The sequence below is a fragment of the Etheostoma spectabile genome, chromosome 17 (genome assembly GCF_008692095.1).
Source record: "Etheostoma spectabile isolate EspeVRDwgs_2016 chromosome 17, UIUC_Espe_1.0, whole genome shotgun sequence".
Classification (NCBI taxonomy): Eukaryota; Metazoa; Chordata; class Actinopteri; order Perciformes; family Percidae; genus Etheostoma; species Etheostoma spectabile.
The window spans coordinates 14495309-14511495 of NC_045749.1; the positions used below are offsets into that span (position 1 = coordinate 14495309).

The 16187-nt window shown below is 38.3% G+C and overlaps 2 protein-coding genes across 6 annotated transcripts in view; one reads left to right on the plus strand and one right to left on the minus strand.

The window, feature by feature from the left end:
* Positions 1–525: 525 nt before the first annotated feature.
* Positions 526–6887, minus strand: rab23 (RAB23, member RAS oncogene family). 2 transcript variants are annotated; one of them, XM_032541473.1, is made up of 7 exons: positions 6627–6887; positions 2568–2789; positions 2393–2478; positions 1563–1719; positions 1393–1475; positions 1209–1301; positions 526–1122 (listed from the first exon to the last, which is right to left on the minus strand). In XM_032541473.1, the coding sequence occupies exons 2-7, from the start codon at positions 2783–2785 to the stop codon at positions 989–991; spliced, it is 771 nt and encodes a 256-aa protein (XP_032397364.1). In that variant the 5' UTR covers positions 2786–2789; positions 6627–6887; the 3' UTR covers positions 526–988. The 2 variants fall into 2 exon arrangements, with proteins under 2 accessions (XP_032397364.1, XP_032397363.1); XM_032541472.1 differs by lacking the exon at positions 6627–6887 and adding an exon at positions 5304–5551.
* prim2 (DNA primase subunit 2) overlaps positions 5412–16187 on the plus strand; it is a 31888-nt gene continuing 21112 nt past the window's right edge. For 2 of the 4 annotated variants that reach the window (XM_032541468.1, XM_032541467.1), the window contains exons 1-8: positions 6449–6576; positions 7636–7785; positions 7929–8041; positions 8739–8830; positions 8928–9048; positions 9874–9969; positions 11674–11811; positions 15404–15471. In XM_032541468.1, the coding sequence (XP_032397359.1) occupies positions 7641–7785; positions 7929–8041; positions 8739–8830; positions 8928–9048; positions 9874–9969; positions 11674–11811; positions 15404–15471 (773 nt within the window). In that variant the 5' untranslated portion in view covers positions 6449–6576; positions 7636–7640. Of the gene's footprint in view, positions 5586–6402; positions 6577–7635; positions 7786–7928; positions 8042–8738; positions 8831–8927; positions 9049–9873; positions 9970–11673; positions 11812–15403; positions 15472–16187 lie in introns of those variants that run through there. The other 2 variants (XM_032541470.1, XM_032541469.1) reach the window with 2 other exon arrangements.

A 16187-nucleotide genomic window follows, 5' to 3' on the forward strand; every position in this document is an offset into this window, starting at 1 on the left:
CGCTCAACGGACAGCATGCAGATTGCGAGGAGATATTTGCTGAATTTGACAAAACGTGTATTGGATTAGAATAACAGACTCCACTTTTAAAGAAAAGATATGTAAAATGTAAACATCTGCAATCAAAAATATGGTGCTATAACTGATTGAGACTTCAGCTCATGTCTTACATCACAAAGCCCAAAACTTTGTGAATGTCTTAATTAACAAATCCGTAAATTAGCCGAGTACAAGCAGACATATAGAGGACTATTCTGTGTCGATAGTTGTCATTTGGTTATACATAAAATAACATTCTATTAATTTCATGTAACATGATATCACTGCAGTGTTAATATTTACCTACAGCTCAGAAAGAGAACATTTGGCACTATGTCAACACTTAAATGAAAATATAACTCAACACTGTTGTGATTCGTACAAAAATACTTCTGCACAGAGAATTACGTCGATAGTGTTTCGTCCACAATACACAGTATAGTTTCAACCATATTATGCTGACAGAAAAATATGGAACAAAATTACCTATGTATCTTCTACAATGCATGCAAAAATATTGCACAATTTTAATGTCAAACAGGAGTAGGTGACTGTAAAAATCATATACAGGAGTTTTCACAGAGCAAGGGTGCAACCTTTGCTATTACATATTTGTTCTCCTATATTTCATAAGAGGATTGTGTTTCAAGTCATATCTAAGCAACATACATGTACTGTAGCTGCAGCTGTTGCTGTTACTTAAGGCAACCACAAGGACAGGTTTTGTGTGCAGATCATTGAAGGAGATCTGAGGCTGAATCAAAGACAATTCAACCATCAATTTGGGGAAATAACTTAGGATACAGGTTAAACTTTAGGTAATTGAAGTAGTATAGGGTAGAATTTCCCAGTCTGTTAGGGCTTTGGTCTCTAAATGTGGCTACCTCCACAAAATACAACAACGACCAATTTGAAACAATTGTCAGTTACTAAAGCTAAAGGATTTTATTTAGAGTAGAGTGCAGCTTCCAAAAGGATTTTTACTCTTCTTGGTCCTTTGTTTGTTAGGTCGTAAAGTGATGATTTCTCTTCCGTTGCTGGAGCTCTGGTTGCAAACATTACTACTTGTGGTATTAAAAACACCTTTGGAAAAAACACAAATTATGAGTAATGTAACCCTACTAAAGAAATACATGATGTAGAAAAAGATGTAAAAAAAGACTCCTCACCTATTTTATTGCTTGCCGTATGGAGTACCTCCGTTTCCTCTGCGGTTTGCTGTTTGAGTCGCTGAAGATACTTCTCAGCTAAGTACTTAAAAACTGAAAAGAGCAGAAATGTTAAGATAGTAAGATCCAGAATGAGACTGTTTCACTTGCATTTGACAAGTGGTCAAAATATTCAACAACCCACCCTCGTTGACATTTAGGTCCTCTTTTACTGAAGTTCGATAAAATCTCAGCTTGAGTCTTTTAGCCAAAGCTTCTGCCTCCTCGCTACAATCAAAGTAAAGGAAATACAATTCACAGTCATTAGAATTTGTCCTGGTTTACTGTTCCACTGGGATTTTAACAACCACTTACTTTTTTATAAGGGTCTCTTCCAGGAGGTCAATTTTGTTCTGCACTAGAACTGTGGGAATATCTCCAACCTCTGCCTCCACCTTCTCCCTCCAGCTGTCAATAGCCTGAAACGACTCCCTGTCTGTGGTAGAGAAGACTAGCACGCATGCTTGGGCACCTGGAATGCAAGGCAACACACCAACAGTTCAACATGGCATCATGACTTCGCGTAAATGTACATGCCAACTTTCTTAAGCCAAGTGGCGTGTTATCTGTACGCTTTTTGAGCTATCCGCGTCTATTACTACGATGGATGGGTCGGGCGTACACATAAACGCCACTTGCTGTGTTATTGTGAGAAGAAATCTATGGTTGAGTTTAAGAAATGGAAAACGGAGTTGGCTTTAGTAAAAAATAACGCAACAGTTGAGGAAAAGTCACATTCAGCCCAAACGGCGTCGATATACACGCTAAAAAACCGAGTATGTGTCTTTATAACGCGCCAATAATGGCATACGAATTGGTGTGTCATACATACGCTATTTCATGAGGTCAGTCTGAACAGTTCATGTTTTCAAACGGTTCATTCTTAAAATTACTTCAAAATGATTCATAATTCATACTCCTCAAGGACTTGAAAAGATTGGGTCCACTTTGGAACAGCTCCACTGGAGATTCACTTTTGGCTCAAAGACTTGTTAGCAGCGCTGTGTGTGCCAGTGCTTTGGTTAAATGCTGTGTTGCCAGTAAACCATGAGATCTGTGACAAATCTAAAGTTAACCTCAGTGGTCAGGGGAGGTCAGTGACCCAAAGCAGCAGTGTTACATTTGTCACGGTGGTGGGGTCTTACCACGGTAGTAGGCCTTAGTAATAGCATCAAACTCCTCCTGCCCAGCGGTGTCCCACAGCATTAGTCGGACCTCTTCGTCATTTACGCTAAAACAGTGAGCAGGTAATGAGTATAACGTAAAATATTGGCTAGAATTGATAGAGGGCTGTAAACGCCTGTGGTACAAGTTGCTTACAGTATCTGCCTTTCCAGGAAGTCCACTCCAATGGTCTTTTTGTAGTCCTTAGTGAAGATGCCCTTGCAGTAGCGTTGGATCATACTGGACTTCCCAACCGCTCCATTTCCCACCACGACCGCCTTGATGGCCACTTCCATGTCCTCCTCCAACATGGCGGCGACGTCGGGCTGGTTTCCTCTGCTGTCTGGGTAGTTTGTGACGTGACACAAACACATACACCTGAAAGTGTAAAAATGAACACAAACCTCACTGTATGAAACATGTTTAAGATACAATAAGTAAAATACATCCAGCAACCTGGCGAACCTGGGTGTAACTTAAATGTTCTCTCGTGATTCAACACATCCTGATCTAGCTTACATTTAAAGCGCTTGACGGCAACGGTTATCTACCCAGTAGGTTTAATTTGGAGTATAATGGATAGGTTAGACATCCAAGTTCACTGTACCAAGGATGATATAAGTTTGGATTAGAATCATCATCAAACCTTTATTCAAAATTTGGGGAACCAATCAATCAAGTGTTAGCCCTCTGTTGGTAAGAAATATACTTAATGCTACTTTAATATTCTATTCAAATCTAATAACATAACAAAAAAAAAAAAATATATATATATATATATATATATATATATATATATATACACATACATACATACATACATACACATACATATATTACAGATTGTATTTTAATACATCCTAGCATGGGGGTTTTCCCACCTAAAAGTAATTTTAATTAAACTGGTTGGATACAGATAGTAAGTAGTCAACTTTTATCCAATGACATATTATGAATATCACACAGAACAGTCAGACCTGGCAATAATATAAAAACATATTTCTTGTAGTGTATAACCAAAACTTTAGAAGATACAGGCTCCTTTATATTACAAGTTACTATGGCTAAAACAACTGTTTGTTATTTATTGATTTTTTTTTATATACTTCTTTTTGTATGTTTCAAACATAATGGCAATATCCCAAAATCACAGAGATAGCAATTACTTATTATTATGTTTGGCCAACAGTCAAAAGCACCCATGTTCTTTTCTTTTAATAGTTTGTCAAAGTTGAAATGTAATTGCCCTCAGCACCACGTTACCACCAAATTTAATTGGGGAGAGACAGCACTCCAGTAAAGTGATTTCAACACAATTCCCTTTAAACTATTGTGTGTGCTCAAATTGACCGAACTGGTAAATTTTACGAGGAACATGTTTGCAGAGACAGTGCAGTGTTTATTATTCCATTAGCACTGAGAGCATTAGCAGCAGACTCCACATAGCAACTGGGTATTCCACAGTTACATGCGAGTAGCTGCTGAGTGATATGCTAAACAACATATTGAGGGAAAGCTGTTCCCAGTGGATACCGACAACCTACTGTGTGACTGTGGTGTCCAACAGCCTGTCTCGATTTGAGTCACAATATGTTTTGCAGTCAACAATATTATTCATCAACTATAATTGATCTGTATGATGCAACAGTTGTTATAACATGCAGGCAAAACATGGCTTACAATAGACAGCCTGCTCTTTATTTGTAAACCTTTTAAATTATGTGAATTTTCAAACGAGTGTACAGCTAAATTTTACTTGGAGTTAGATTTCACCTCAGCAATCTCTTAAATTTATCTAACTCACATTAAGTGAAGAGTCAAGACCTCCTGTCTTTCAAGGTTGATTAACAAATAAAGTTACACATTTGCAGTTTGTAATGATTCCTCGATCCATTGTTTATATTAGTTTTAGGGATAAATAAACTGAGTCAAAGTGTGTGTGAGTGTGTGTGAGTGTGTGTGGGAGGGGGGGGTGTTATGAAGCTGCCTATGCACTTTCAATAGGCTGTTGCTTTGTGTCACCACCTGTAGACCACAGGACAACATTATCTATATCAGGAGAAGAGTTGCCTACTAGTCATAGAAGGTCTGCTGACACACAATGACTGACAATTACATGTAAATGATCATGCTGTTAACATCAATAATTAGGGTTGTCCATTATTTATCACTGTAATCACGTTTCATATCTTGAAAAGTCTAATAGTGTCATTCAATCTGAAAATAGAAGGGAAATAACCAAGGGCTTTTCCGGCAGATACAACTATCCTATGTTTTTGCGGGTCTTCTGGTTAACTTATCATGGGATTTTGCTACATACAATGAGACAATTACCCCATTCATACTATAAATATTTTTATTCCATTATAAAGAATCTGAACTGTATAGGCTACCTATACGTTTACATAGCATGCTAGCAGGGTGTCCTATCCATTACAATGCACATATAAATTAACTTTCTTAAGTATCTAGAAGATAGTACACCTCCCATCCTGGGAAGTGAGTCACCTTTACAGACACACAATTACTTAAATCTGGCCTCAAGGCGGGGGAGCTGTAAAAGCAAATATTTTAAGGCAGGAAGAGAATACAAATATTATAATGCCATACGATAACTTACGTTACTCATTTTTTGTTAAAGTTCACTGTTGCTGTGGTGGTATTTCCAAAGTTTTTAAGAGGAATTAAGTATTCAGTCAACTTTTAATTCTGCTTTATTTCCTCTCATCATAATTCTTTGCCTTGGTCAAGATATAACCTGTTGAACAGCTGGCCGGAGGATCTTCAGGGACCAAGCAGCTGCGGGTGTACTCCGTTAAAGCGGACTCAAAGATTGACCGACTGTGCTGGTGAGGAAGCTAGCAAACCAAATAAGAGGTGACAATTACTTACCTGTAGAATCCTGTTTCAACTCATCCAGTGTCCGTCAACATTAGATAGATGAGCTAACCAGCCAGCGTTTCCACAATCACATATCTAACGCTACAGCCTCCCTCTGCGGCAAGAGGAGACGTCAGTGACTCCGGTAGTAAAGGTTAACGTTACCTAGCTAGCTAACGTAAGGTTAGCCTTTTTCCAGAGAAAATAACCTTCTTTTCCACTCGGTAACGCAAATGATTTCTTACGTTAGCTAATGACTGCACAAATGGAATGTTCTCCGCTTAAAAACGACAGGTAACGTTTCATTAACGTCGACAATTGAGTCAATCTGTGACATTTAACTAGCTACGGGATGAAAATGCATTACTATCTATCCGCGAGCCTTCGTCTCTGCTAACTAGTTAGCTACGTTGCGCATGAGAGTACTAGCTAACCAGGCAACGGGCTAGCTCGCTAATGTTTGTTGCTAAGCAGCGGACACTTCTTCTACTACTTGTTAATGTTTTTTGGCAGATGGTAAATATCGCATTACCGCCACCAACTGGTTTGAAGTATGGATAGGCACCATCGGGACCTTAATATTATCGAGACTCTAAATTATTTAAATAAAAGTATTGTCAATACTGTTGCATCAATGCGTATATTGTATTTTAATGTCTTAAATTAGATACAGCTACTGTAGTTAACAATTGTACTGTTAGGTATCTATTTTAAGCTTTAACTTGAAATCTTAATCTGAAATGTAACTAGCAACTATTGATTTGTAATAAGTATAGTTGAGTAGCTAGTACAATAATTCTCTCTGAAATGCAATAGAGAATCTTTGATATAACCAAAAATCCTCTATACTAGCTAACTGACAGTATAAGAGAGTAGAAGTGGGGGTGAAATCTGCGTTTGGGTAAACCACGTGTTCTGGTTGCGTTTGTTATGTACTACAGTTGCCCCCGACATTTCGAGTCGCACCCAGGTCCACGTCGAGAATAGAGGATACAAATAACACAATGCGCACCAACCATGTTTTATTTCAAAACTTGGCTACACGACTATTTGATAATTATCACATAACATTTGGAAGTCTTCTCTTGTCTTACCATAGAAGTCAGTCACCGTCGACGGGAGCGCAATGGCGGGTCAGGCGGAACAACTAAACGAGCGCCCACATGTTACGACAGGTTTCTCTTCCTGGGATGGCTAAACTCGTCATCATTTACCCGCGTTAGTTGAACAACCCACTTTGTTTGGCGGGATTGAGCAGATAAGAGGCAAGTCCATCGTTTAATCTGTACCTTATGTTACGGCAATACAACAATACAATGTCGTTCCAGCACTTACCGTATGTCGTGTGATAAATTGCGGGGATATTTTAGAAGTCAGTCGTCTTCGACCCAATTTCCACGTTAGTTCACTGTATGCAACGTTAGCTTGCGTCTTCCACCACGAAGACGTTGAAATGGGTTGTTGACCAACATTAAGTTGAAAAAAACAGTCTAGTTAAATTTAGATTTACCGAAACTGACTCTGTTATAGGCTAAGTTAAGTTTCGCGGTGACAGCTGGGATTATGGAAAGAGCGATACAACGTATTGAATCAGGAACGTGCTAGACCCACTGTAACATAACGTCGTTAACGCTAACGTTACATCTTTAGCAAGCGTCACCAGGTTTACGTTCGTTCAGTTGTCTCTGTATGGGCTCACTGTTGCCTTGCCGAGTTCCTCAGCAACCGTTTTCATAACAGACCTTACCCAGCTAACGTTACCGCGTTTAGTGAAGGCAGCTTTCTAGCCAAAGTATTCCAGACACAAAACATATTTTGACAGGGAGAAAATGATTCCTGCATGCATATTTTCTGTCTTCACACAATCACTATGTATAGAATATCTTACAGTTGGACTATGATTTGGAACAAATCTGTAATCCGCTGCTCAAGGGCACAAGTTAAGTTATATATATATATATGATGGTACTTCTGCACAAGTTTGAATTACACAACGCTAGTAACAGAGGTTAGGCTGTGATTTCATGTAATGATTTTGAGTTGTAAATAGGATTGCTGCACCCTTTTGATTTTGCACACCAAATATGGTCAATTGACGACTCATTTTTCACAAGGGATACCTTATGTATTGCTTTTATTACAAATGCCAGCACCCTGGTGACGAAAATATATAGCTGGATCCGTTCTAAACTAAAATACAGCACAGTACATTGGAGAAGATGCAACTTCCTTTTCATGATCTTGTATTTAAACTCACAGCATGGTGACTACTATTAGTCTATTATCAGATGATACATTGTTGTTCCTTTTTATTGAAAACCTTCTTGTATTCCCTTACCATCAGGAACTATGCAGTTTCCTAGCAGAAAAAAGAAGTACAACACCAACTCTCAGACAGAGCTTTACCTACATCCTCTGCAGTTCTATGGCCAGCCTCCTCTGGAAAACATCTCTCTCTCTGAGTTTGAGGCATTTGCTGTTGACAGACTGAAATGTAAGTACTGGGTCTCATGCCAGTGTAATGATTTTTTAGTCATGAAACCTTAACAGTCTTGTCTCTGCTGTTGTAAAATACATTTGTAGCATGTTTTAATAAAGGCCTGATATTTACAATGTCTTCTTTTAACGCCATTGCAGTGTTGAAGACAATTGAGAATTTGGGAGTGAGCCATGTGAAACTGTCAGATCAGTACACAAAGAAACTGGAGTCCGAGTCTAAAGCCCTGAACTTTCTTTACAGACCAGAAGCTGTGAGTATGTTTAGCTTGACACCCATCAGAGCTTTAAAAATACGAGTCACTGTAGGGCGGCTGTGGCCCATGTCGAAGTGTCCTTGGGCAAGGCACTGAACCCCGAGTTGCCCCCGGTGCTGCGCATCGGAGTGTGAGTGTGTGTGAGTGTTTATCTGATGAGCAGGTGGCACCTTGTACAGCAGCCTCGGCCACAGTGTGTGAATGGTGAATGTATCCTGTATGATGTAAAAGCGCTTTGAGTAGTCGTTAAGACTAGAAAAGCGCTTTATAAATACAGCACATTTACATTTACTGTAGTTAAACACCATCCGTAAAGTTTTATCACAAAGTAATTTCTCCATGACTAGGTGCTGACTTTCATGTCATCTGTATCACACTGTACTGATCCGTCATGGATCTAGGTAGTTTGCGTTGCACACTGTACTCCATTGTGCATGTGGTCAACTTAAAATACACTAGTTGCCAGTTTATTGGGTACACCTAGTAAACTGGCAGTGTATATGCCTCAGCCTGTGGCTGGCACCATGTACATACACATAGCTAGATCTGCAGCATTGACTTTAATGGCTTAAATGTTGAGGCAGTACAACTAAAAACAAGGTTCAAATTGACTTAGCAATTTAAGACTGTCAAATTTTTTAGTAATGAAAAAGAATGCCATAAAAAATACTGTACTTCCTGTAACCATTTTAAGGATGACCGGAAATCTAGTGGACCAACTGAATACGAGAAACGAAGAAAGGACCATATCTCCCACTTCATTCTCAGACTTGCCTACTGCCAAACGTAAGTCTGTAGTTTTTGTAGAATGTTTTGTTGAGTAAAAAAAAAAAAAAAATGCTATGCAACTGATTAAATGTTTGCTTCCAATGGCATCTTAAAGGGAGGATCTGAGACGGTGGTTTATACAACAGGAAGTAGATCTTTTCCGATACCGCTTCAATGAACTGCATCCAAAACAAAAGCTTGAATTTCTTCACAGAAATAATCTGCAATATGACACTGTAAGTTTATCTTCATTTAAATATTTTGAAAGCCAATTTTGTACTTTAGTTAGATAAATAATATTGTAAGGGTTCATTTAAGTATTTTTGTATTGTTATTCCAAGATTACTTACACCTCCTCTAGTGTTTAGACACTAAAAGTAACAAGCAGAGCGTAGGTTTTATATCAGCCAAAATGGTCTCCATGGATGTTGTAAATGACATACTGTACAGTACTTGTCTCTTCTGACTTTGTAGGGGCCTGTATTAATACAAAAAAGACACAGCAACTCATGTATTAGTCAATATTAGGAAAGGAAAACCACCAGAAAGGGCAGGGAAAGTATCATTTGTGCTCAGTTGTATTTTCACCAGATGGAGCTGTTTGATCACTGTAACAGGACCCATGGATGTTAAGGGGTTTCTTGAAAGGGGATTAAAAAGTTGTAATGTTGAGATTTCTGTGTCTGGTAAAAGATTTCTTTGTGAACAAATGATATTTCAAAGGCGATACATGTACATACTTGCTATTTTTAACAGTCACAGTAATCCTTATCAAATGTGAATAGCAACAATGTGTTTAGTTTCTTTTTTTTACTTTGAAGTGCTACTTTAGACCCACTTAAGGAGAGTACTGTGGCAGGTTTTCATAAAATGGAGGTGATTTCTTTCAATAAGAATTTCATAATTCATCAACACATAATGTGTCAAGCAAGGGCGACAATTGTGTATTCATTTGAAAAATAATGTTTGATTTCCATGAACCTCAGCCTTCTATGTAACGGCACATTTCTGTCCGTTCAGCGCTTCACTGAAATTCATCATTCTCATCAATAACGTTTTAGATCAGTGTCGAGGAGAAGAAGGCTCTGCATGATAAACTTGTCAACTCCAGTTACGCCGTCAGTGGAATCACTGTGGAGGATCAGGACTTCTACAAGGTGAATTTCTCATTACTCTCTCCATTGAGACCACCAAGAATGTTAAGTGCTTATTCATCTATAAACCACGTTTTTATATGCAGTCTTATTCTACAAAGTATATTATGACGTCTGAAACACAAACCATGCATAATTCACTATCTGTTGCAATACACCTACGTATGCTAACTCTAAAGACTATTCCCACATTCAACCAGCTAATTGTTAATGCAAATTAAACTTACCTGTTGCCTGTTGCGCTCTGTTCTTCTATCATCTTCTAGGATCATATTACGCTGGAGCCTTCACTAAATATGTTTTTACATATTTATGTTGAATATATATATATATATATATGAAATATTTATTATATTAAAATAATCGGCTGATTGACGGTGTTGGGCAAGTGACTTCAAAAATATAATACACTATAGATTACTAGTTACTGTCCTTTTGAGAGTATTTAGTTATATTACAATATCACTGTCTCTGAGTTGTAATGCGTTACACTACTTTTGAGTTACTTTCACCAAAATAACAGCGGAAGTTTGATTTGGCAGCTATCAATATTAATATGTTAAGTAACTAAAGCTATAAAAATGAAAACGTAGTAGTAGTAGTAGTAGTAGGAGAAAATGAAAATACTCAATTAAAAGTACCTTACAGTTGTATTGACGTACGGCATTGTTGTGAAATATGTGGTTAAAGAACTTGAATAGGAAATTCATGTTTAGTTTAAAACAGTCTAAAGGAAAAGGTCAATTATAGTGTGATTTAAAACTTACTATTTACATTATTTACAGTACTTGTTTTACAGCTGACATGTGAAAAGGTACACAAGCTTATTTGTTTAACAGTAGTAAGTTGCACTGTCAACCGTCACAAGAAGTGCTTTTATTTTGAAGTTGCCTATATAGAAGTTGTCTCTTGCTAGCTTGCTGAGATGAACGTGAGACACTAGACGCAAAAGCATTTTCTACTTCAGGCATAGTAACTCTCCACAGCTGATAAAATGTAATGGTATTCACGTGTAGTAAGCCTAAACATTAATTCCATACATGTTGCTGTCTGTCAGCAGCTTGGACACACTGCTGTCCGCGCTGACGTACCGTCACCTGTTGGGACACAGATGTTGTCCCTACCATCTCTGGTTCTGGCTCTGTTACGCAGCGTAGCCTAATAACTCTTGAAAATAAAATCCATCTCGCAAATGTATCTGTCTCTGCAGTCATCTTAACCATCAAACACAGTAACAGTACAATACTCACAGCTTTTTTTTTGTGTGAAGAAATATTTTGCGGTGCTGGCTAATTCTTAAAAAAACAAAACACCACAAAATCTTGCGTTTTAAATGCATCATAACTCGCGTTACTGAGATTGTAAGGAGAGTAATATTACCCAAATTTACTCACAAGATCACCTTTACATCCTTTCAAATTCAAATGGATTTAAGTCTACAGTTGCCTGTTGGCAAAAGGAAAGGGGAAAATGTCATTGCCTGGTACACAACTTTTCATGTTTTGTTGCTGACAGTCTTGTTCGTTGAGAGAATGCAAATCATCACACTCCCAAGTGTACACCCTCGTAACGCAGCCAAGATTTTGACAGTGTAGGCCTGACAGTCACTATGCATGCAAACAAAATATTAACATCTACAGTATATCTTTTGAATGCATTCATTATGCATGACATTTTTTACTTTCCAACTCTTGTTTTATTTTAAAGGTTCCATTTCAAGATGCCCTGGATCTAGTGCGAACAAGGAAAGTGTACCTCAAAGCAGGCTACGTATTCATCCCTCACCAGGACATTGTCACCATTGTTCTTAACGATTTCCGCACAAGGCTATCTAAAGCTCTCGCAGTGAGTGTTCCCAGCTCTTTACTGTTTTTATAAAAAAGGAGTTATGTAATACTACAGAAAGCTCAAAGACGAATGAGAGTATCTAAGTGAAGTACTTCTCTGCAGTTCATGGTATAGCACAAATTCCCCTTAATATATAGTATATGTATGTACAAGGCTGTACATCAGTTATAGAAACATCTAAAGGCAATCCTATACAACACCAATAACTCTGACCTAAATAAAGGACCATGGATTTTAATCAACACCTTTCTGACACACTCCCAACACAGGTTCCTTTGCATTATATTGTTTTTATGTCCCCACCGAGTATATATCTTTTATATAAATATGTTTTGTGCATACATTAAGTCTAATTCTGTACTATAAAATGATGAAATTGTGAACATGGTTGTTCCTTTCAGTGCCCTGAGGAAAACTGGAGAAATACAGGGTTCAAATGAGTTGAATAAGTATGCACACATGACATAAAATGTCTGGGGGGAAGACTGGAGACAGCTAGTATGATTGTGCTCATTATCCCTACGGCCATGATGTTTTTCAAAGGCCTGTGAAGGGACAATATTGGCATGTTTGTGGATTGCGTTGAATGCCCTGAGGGACATGGTGTTCAGAGGGTCCAGAGGCATTCTTTATAATACATGTGATGAGACAACTAAGGTTCGGTTACATCGTTGTGAGGGTTTCTGTACAACCATAGTATATGGTTTATGAATAGACTTTTCTATTAATTAGGTGCAAGAAATCTACAATATAGGGGACCCACAGCCACAGAGAAGAAATGATTAACAAATGCCTATCTATCTAAAGACCTGCAAATCATTACTGTTCTGATTGGAATCTCAACACCCTAATCTACAGAAAATGATGTAGATTGTATGTGGTATCAACCATCAATATGTGTAAATCTGATCCCTAAAGTAATCGTCCAAGCTTTACAGTTGTTATTGTGATGCAGAGTAGTGATAATAGATGTTTCCTCAATCGGATCCATGTTGTATTCAGCATCAAGAAGTATCCACAGGGCTTGAAGAAAACGTCATGCGTGAAAATACTTTTGAATTTGTATAGTACATTGGAGAACATATGGGATTGATTTTTGAGAAAAATCATGTGAATCGTTATATTGTTTTTAAAAATAAATCTATTTTCCCTGGAATTGTATTTTTATTTTTTACCAAGGATTTACCAAAATATTTTCTGTTTATATGGTACCACCGACGGCGACTACATAATATCTGATTCCAGCAAAACAGGCCAAAAGCAGTTAATACAGAAAATACATGTTATTTACTTCTTTTTTTTTATAAATAAAATAAATGTCAGACTGATGCACATTCTTCTTAGAAAACAATTAGTTTTTAGAGAGGTCTCATAATATATTGTCTCTAGAAGTGGATTATTCAACTTTCCTTTTTGTTAAAGGAGAAAAGGAAATCAATACGATAATCGCAATACAAATCGAAATGGCACCCATGTATCATGAAAAAACAGAATCAGGACGAAAGCATATCGTCCCAGCCCTAATTGATATGAGGGATCAGTGTTTGCATAATTGCGTCCGCCTTCTACTGAAAATGGGCCAGTGGTTTTGGGCTGTTACACAACCGAAATTATTAAACCTGATCACTCTGATAAAATGGCTGCCGTCATGCGTCCTGCTTTAGTTTGCCTTTTCCAACTAAAAAACATTCTGTCAAATGAGATACCAGTTGCAGTTGCTTGAGTCAACTTTAGAACTGGCAGTTCATTGCTTTTGTTCATAGAAAATAATTTGGCAGAACAAAAATTAACTTTTGGTCAGTGGTTTTGCCCCTCGCGTGCAGCAAAAATTGTAGAAATTATGGATGTTTTCTCCTTGACATCAACCGTAGGTTTCCAAAGAGCCAAAATTAAAGCTCAGAGTGGGCGGCTCCCCTGTGGCTCCGGCCGTCACCATATGGGCCATGCCTAATGTCGGCTATTACAAAATGGGCAAAGAGGTAGAGCTGGACAGCACTGAATGGGGCTGACTGAATTCTACAGTCTATGATCACCTCCTGTGACAGCAGCCCGCCTGTCACTCAAAGCAGAACACCTTTATGCATATGGTTGACATTGAAGGGGGAACTTGGCTATAGAGACCAAAATCGTTTTGGTACCAGGCTGTAAATGTGTTTAATTCTGCTGCAAAGTCGGTCATTTGTTGGATTGACTCCCTGTTAGAGCCAGTCTCATGTGACCAGTCGATGAACTGTTTTTGGCACTTCTGCATTGGCTTCATTTTTCAACACTGGAGGTTGCTGCTTTGCGTTTAGTCACTTTTCAATGAGTGTGTATCCAGGTAATGCCTGTGTTCGTGACAAAGAGTGGGTTTTGTTTAGCCAGTAATCTAAAATTTATAGAAGTCTTCTTAATCTCACTTATTTCCCCTCTGGAATGTGCTTAATTATCAGAATTACATAATAGTGATATCTGAGAGTAGATTTTATGTAGTTTACTAAACTCAGAATGCATGCAGAGTAACTTAACACCAAATTGGCAAATCATGATTGGGCAGTAGATTGTGTGTTGTCGAGGCAGTTTAGAAAGTTATTGCCTTTGTATTATTGTTGGCATAGAGGGCCACATACACTTAAATTGCTTAAACATGTCCTGCATCATGGCAAGACCATCTTTTCCAAATGACAAAATGGGGGAAAACAAATAAAAAGAGCACTTTAGTCCAGTTTCACTGTTCTCCCATTTCCTGATAATTATCTGGACCACTAACTGTTGGAATGGAATAATGCTCAAACTATTTTTTTTAATTTTTTTTAAACACTGCCATTGTGACTGTTTTTGCGTTACTATTATGGTTATTCTCTTCCACTGGGGACGACAAGGGGACATTGCAGAAAATGTGCCATTTAAAAAGCATGAAATTGAAAGCTGCTTCTTCATACGACTCCAGTTATTGGTTTGATGTCCATTTGAACAGAAAATAACAGATATAAAATATATTATGCCATTGGCTCTATGTGTAAGGCAGTTCTTGAAATGTTTTAGACTGTGGACTCTTGCTTGTTTGCTAATTTAAGTGATGTTCATGTAGCAATTAGACTAAAGCTTTTTGTTTGGGAGAGATATGCACACTGTCAGACTCACAGCTGAAAAACGTCACATCTAGCTGAGATAAATATGTTCAGACTGAGACAGGATGTGAAAACCAAATGTCAGGAGTAGAGGTTGGGTTGTAAGGAATCACCTAACCATTGTTTTATCTGCTACTGATGTTTTAAGATGGTGTCACTATGTGTGAGATGTATGATCATTTGCTCAAGTCAGAAAATCGTAGCCTGTTTCACAGCTATGGAAATTTTAATATCACTTCAAAGGCCCCTCGCTTTCTAGTACCGCCGTCAATCATTCAGTTACATATAATATTTAAAGTAAAAATTATTGAAATGAACTCAAATGCAGTTTATTTAACTTGCTTAAATTACTAAGCGGTGGCCTTGTATTTTAATTACCGTTCTGTGTAGTACTTAACATTTGCACTTAACCTGCAATATTACGGTGTAGTGACCTACACTGTTTACCATTACTCATGTGATGTTGATCTCATCTGCAGTTGACAGCCCGCTCGCTACCAGCAGTGCATTCTGATGAACGGCTCCAACCGCTCCTTAACCACCTCAGGTAAGCAGAAGCAGGATTAATAACTTTGCTGCCTCTTTGCCAGAACTTCGTTGAAAAAGAGATTTAGCAGGATTAATCTTTGGCCCCAAGGAACATTGGGGGCTTGTGGTTGGTCTGTGTAAACCCAATCTGTCCCTGTAGATAAAGCCAGATGTTGTGGGAACTTGGGGTGCCTGGCGTTGTGTGAATCATCATCTATTCCTATTATTAAAGTCACTCACTCTTGAAGTAATTGGGGCTATATGCAACTTGTGCACGTTTCTCCTACAAGTTCTCATGCAGTCTACTGTATCTTTGCATGGGTTGATGCGTGGTGGGGGCCATACCCCCCCCCAGTAGTTATATTTGTCTTTTACTTAATTGATTTATAATAGGTGTAAGCTTTGGACAAGGGTGCCTTTCAATGGTGACAATAGATTAAACAGCTCTGTATGCACACTGCATAAACAAAATTCACTCACTCTCTGTAAGCAACTGATCAGAGCTGTGTGTGTGTGTGTGTGTGTGTGTGTGTGTGTGTGTGTGTGTGTGTGTGTGTGTGTGTGGTGTGTGTGTGTGTGTGTGTGTGTGTGTGTGTGTGTGTGTGTGTGTGTGTGTGTGGTGTGTGTGTGTGTGTGTGTGTGTGTGTGTGTGTGTGTGTGTGTTGTGTGTGTGTGTGTGTGTTGTGGTGTGTGTGTGTGTGAGAGAGAACAGGAATGGTGCTGTAAAAGCTGTTG

Coding starts and splice junctions, on each gene's coding strand:
- rab23 (XM_032541473.1), bottom strand. CDS start 2,785: ATGTGTTTGTGTCACGTCACAAACTACCCAGACAGCAGAGGAAACCAG. Junction 1,720..2,392: donor TACTAAGGCCTACTACCGTG/GTAAGACCCCAC, acceptor CTTGCATTCCAG/GTGCCCAAGCATGCGTGCTA. Junction 1,123..1,208: donor TACGGCAAGCAATAAAATAG/GTGAGGAGTCTT, acceptor TTTTTTCCAAAG/GTGTTTTTAATACCACAAGT.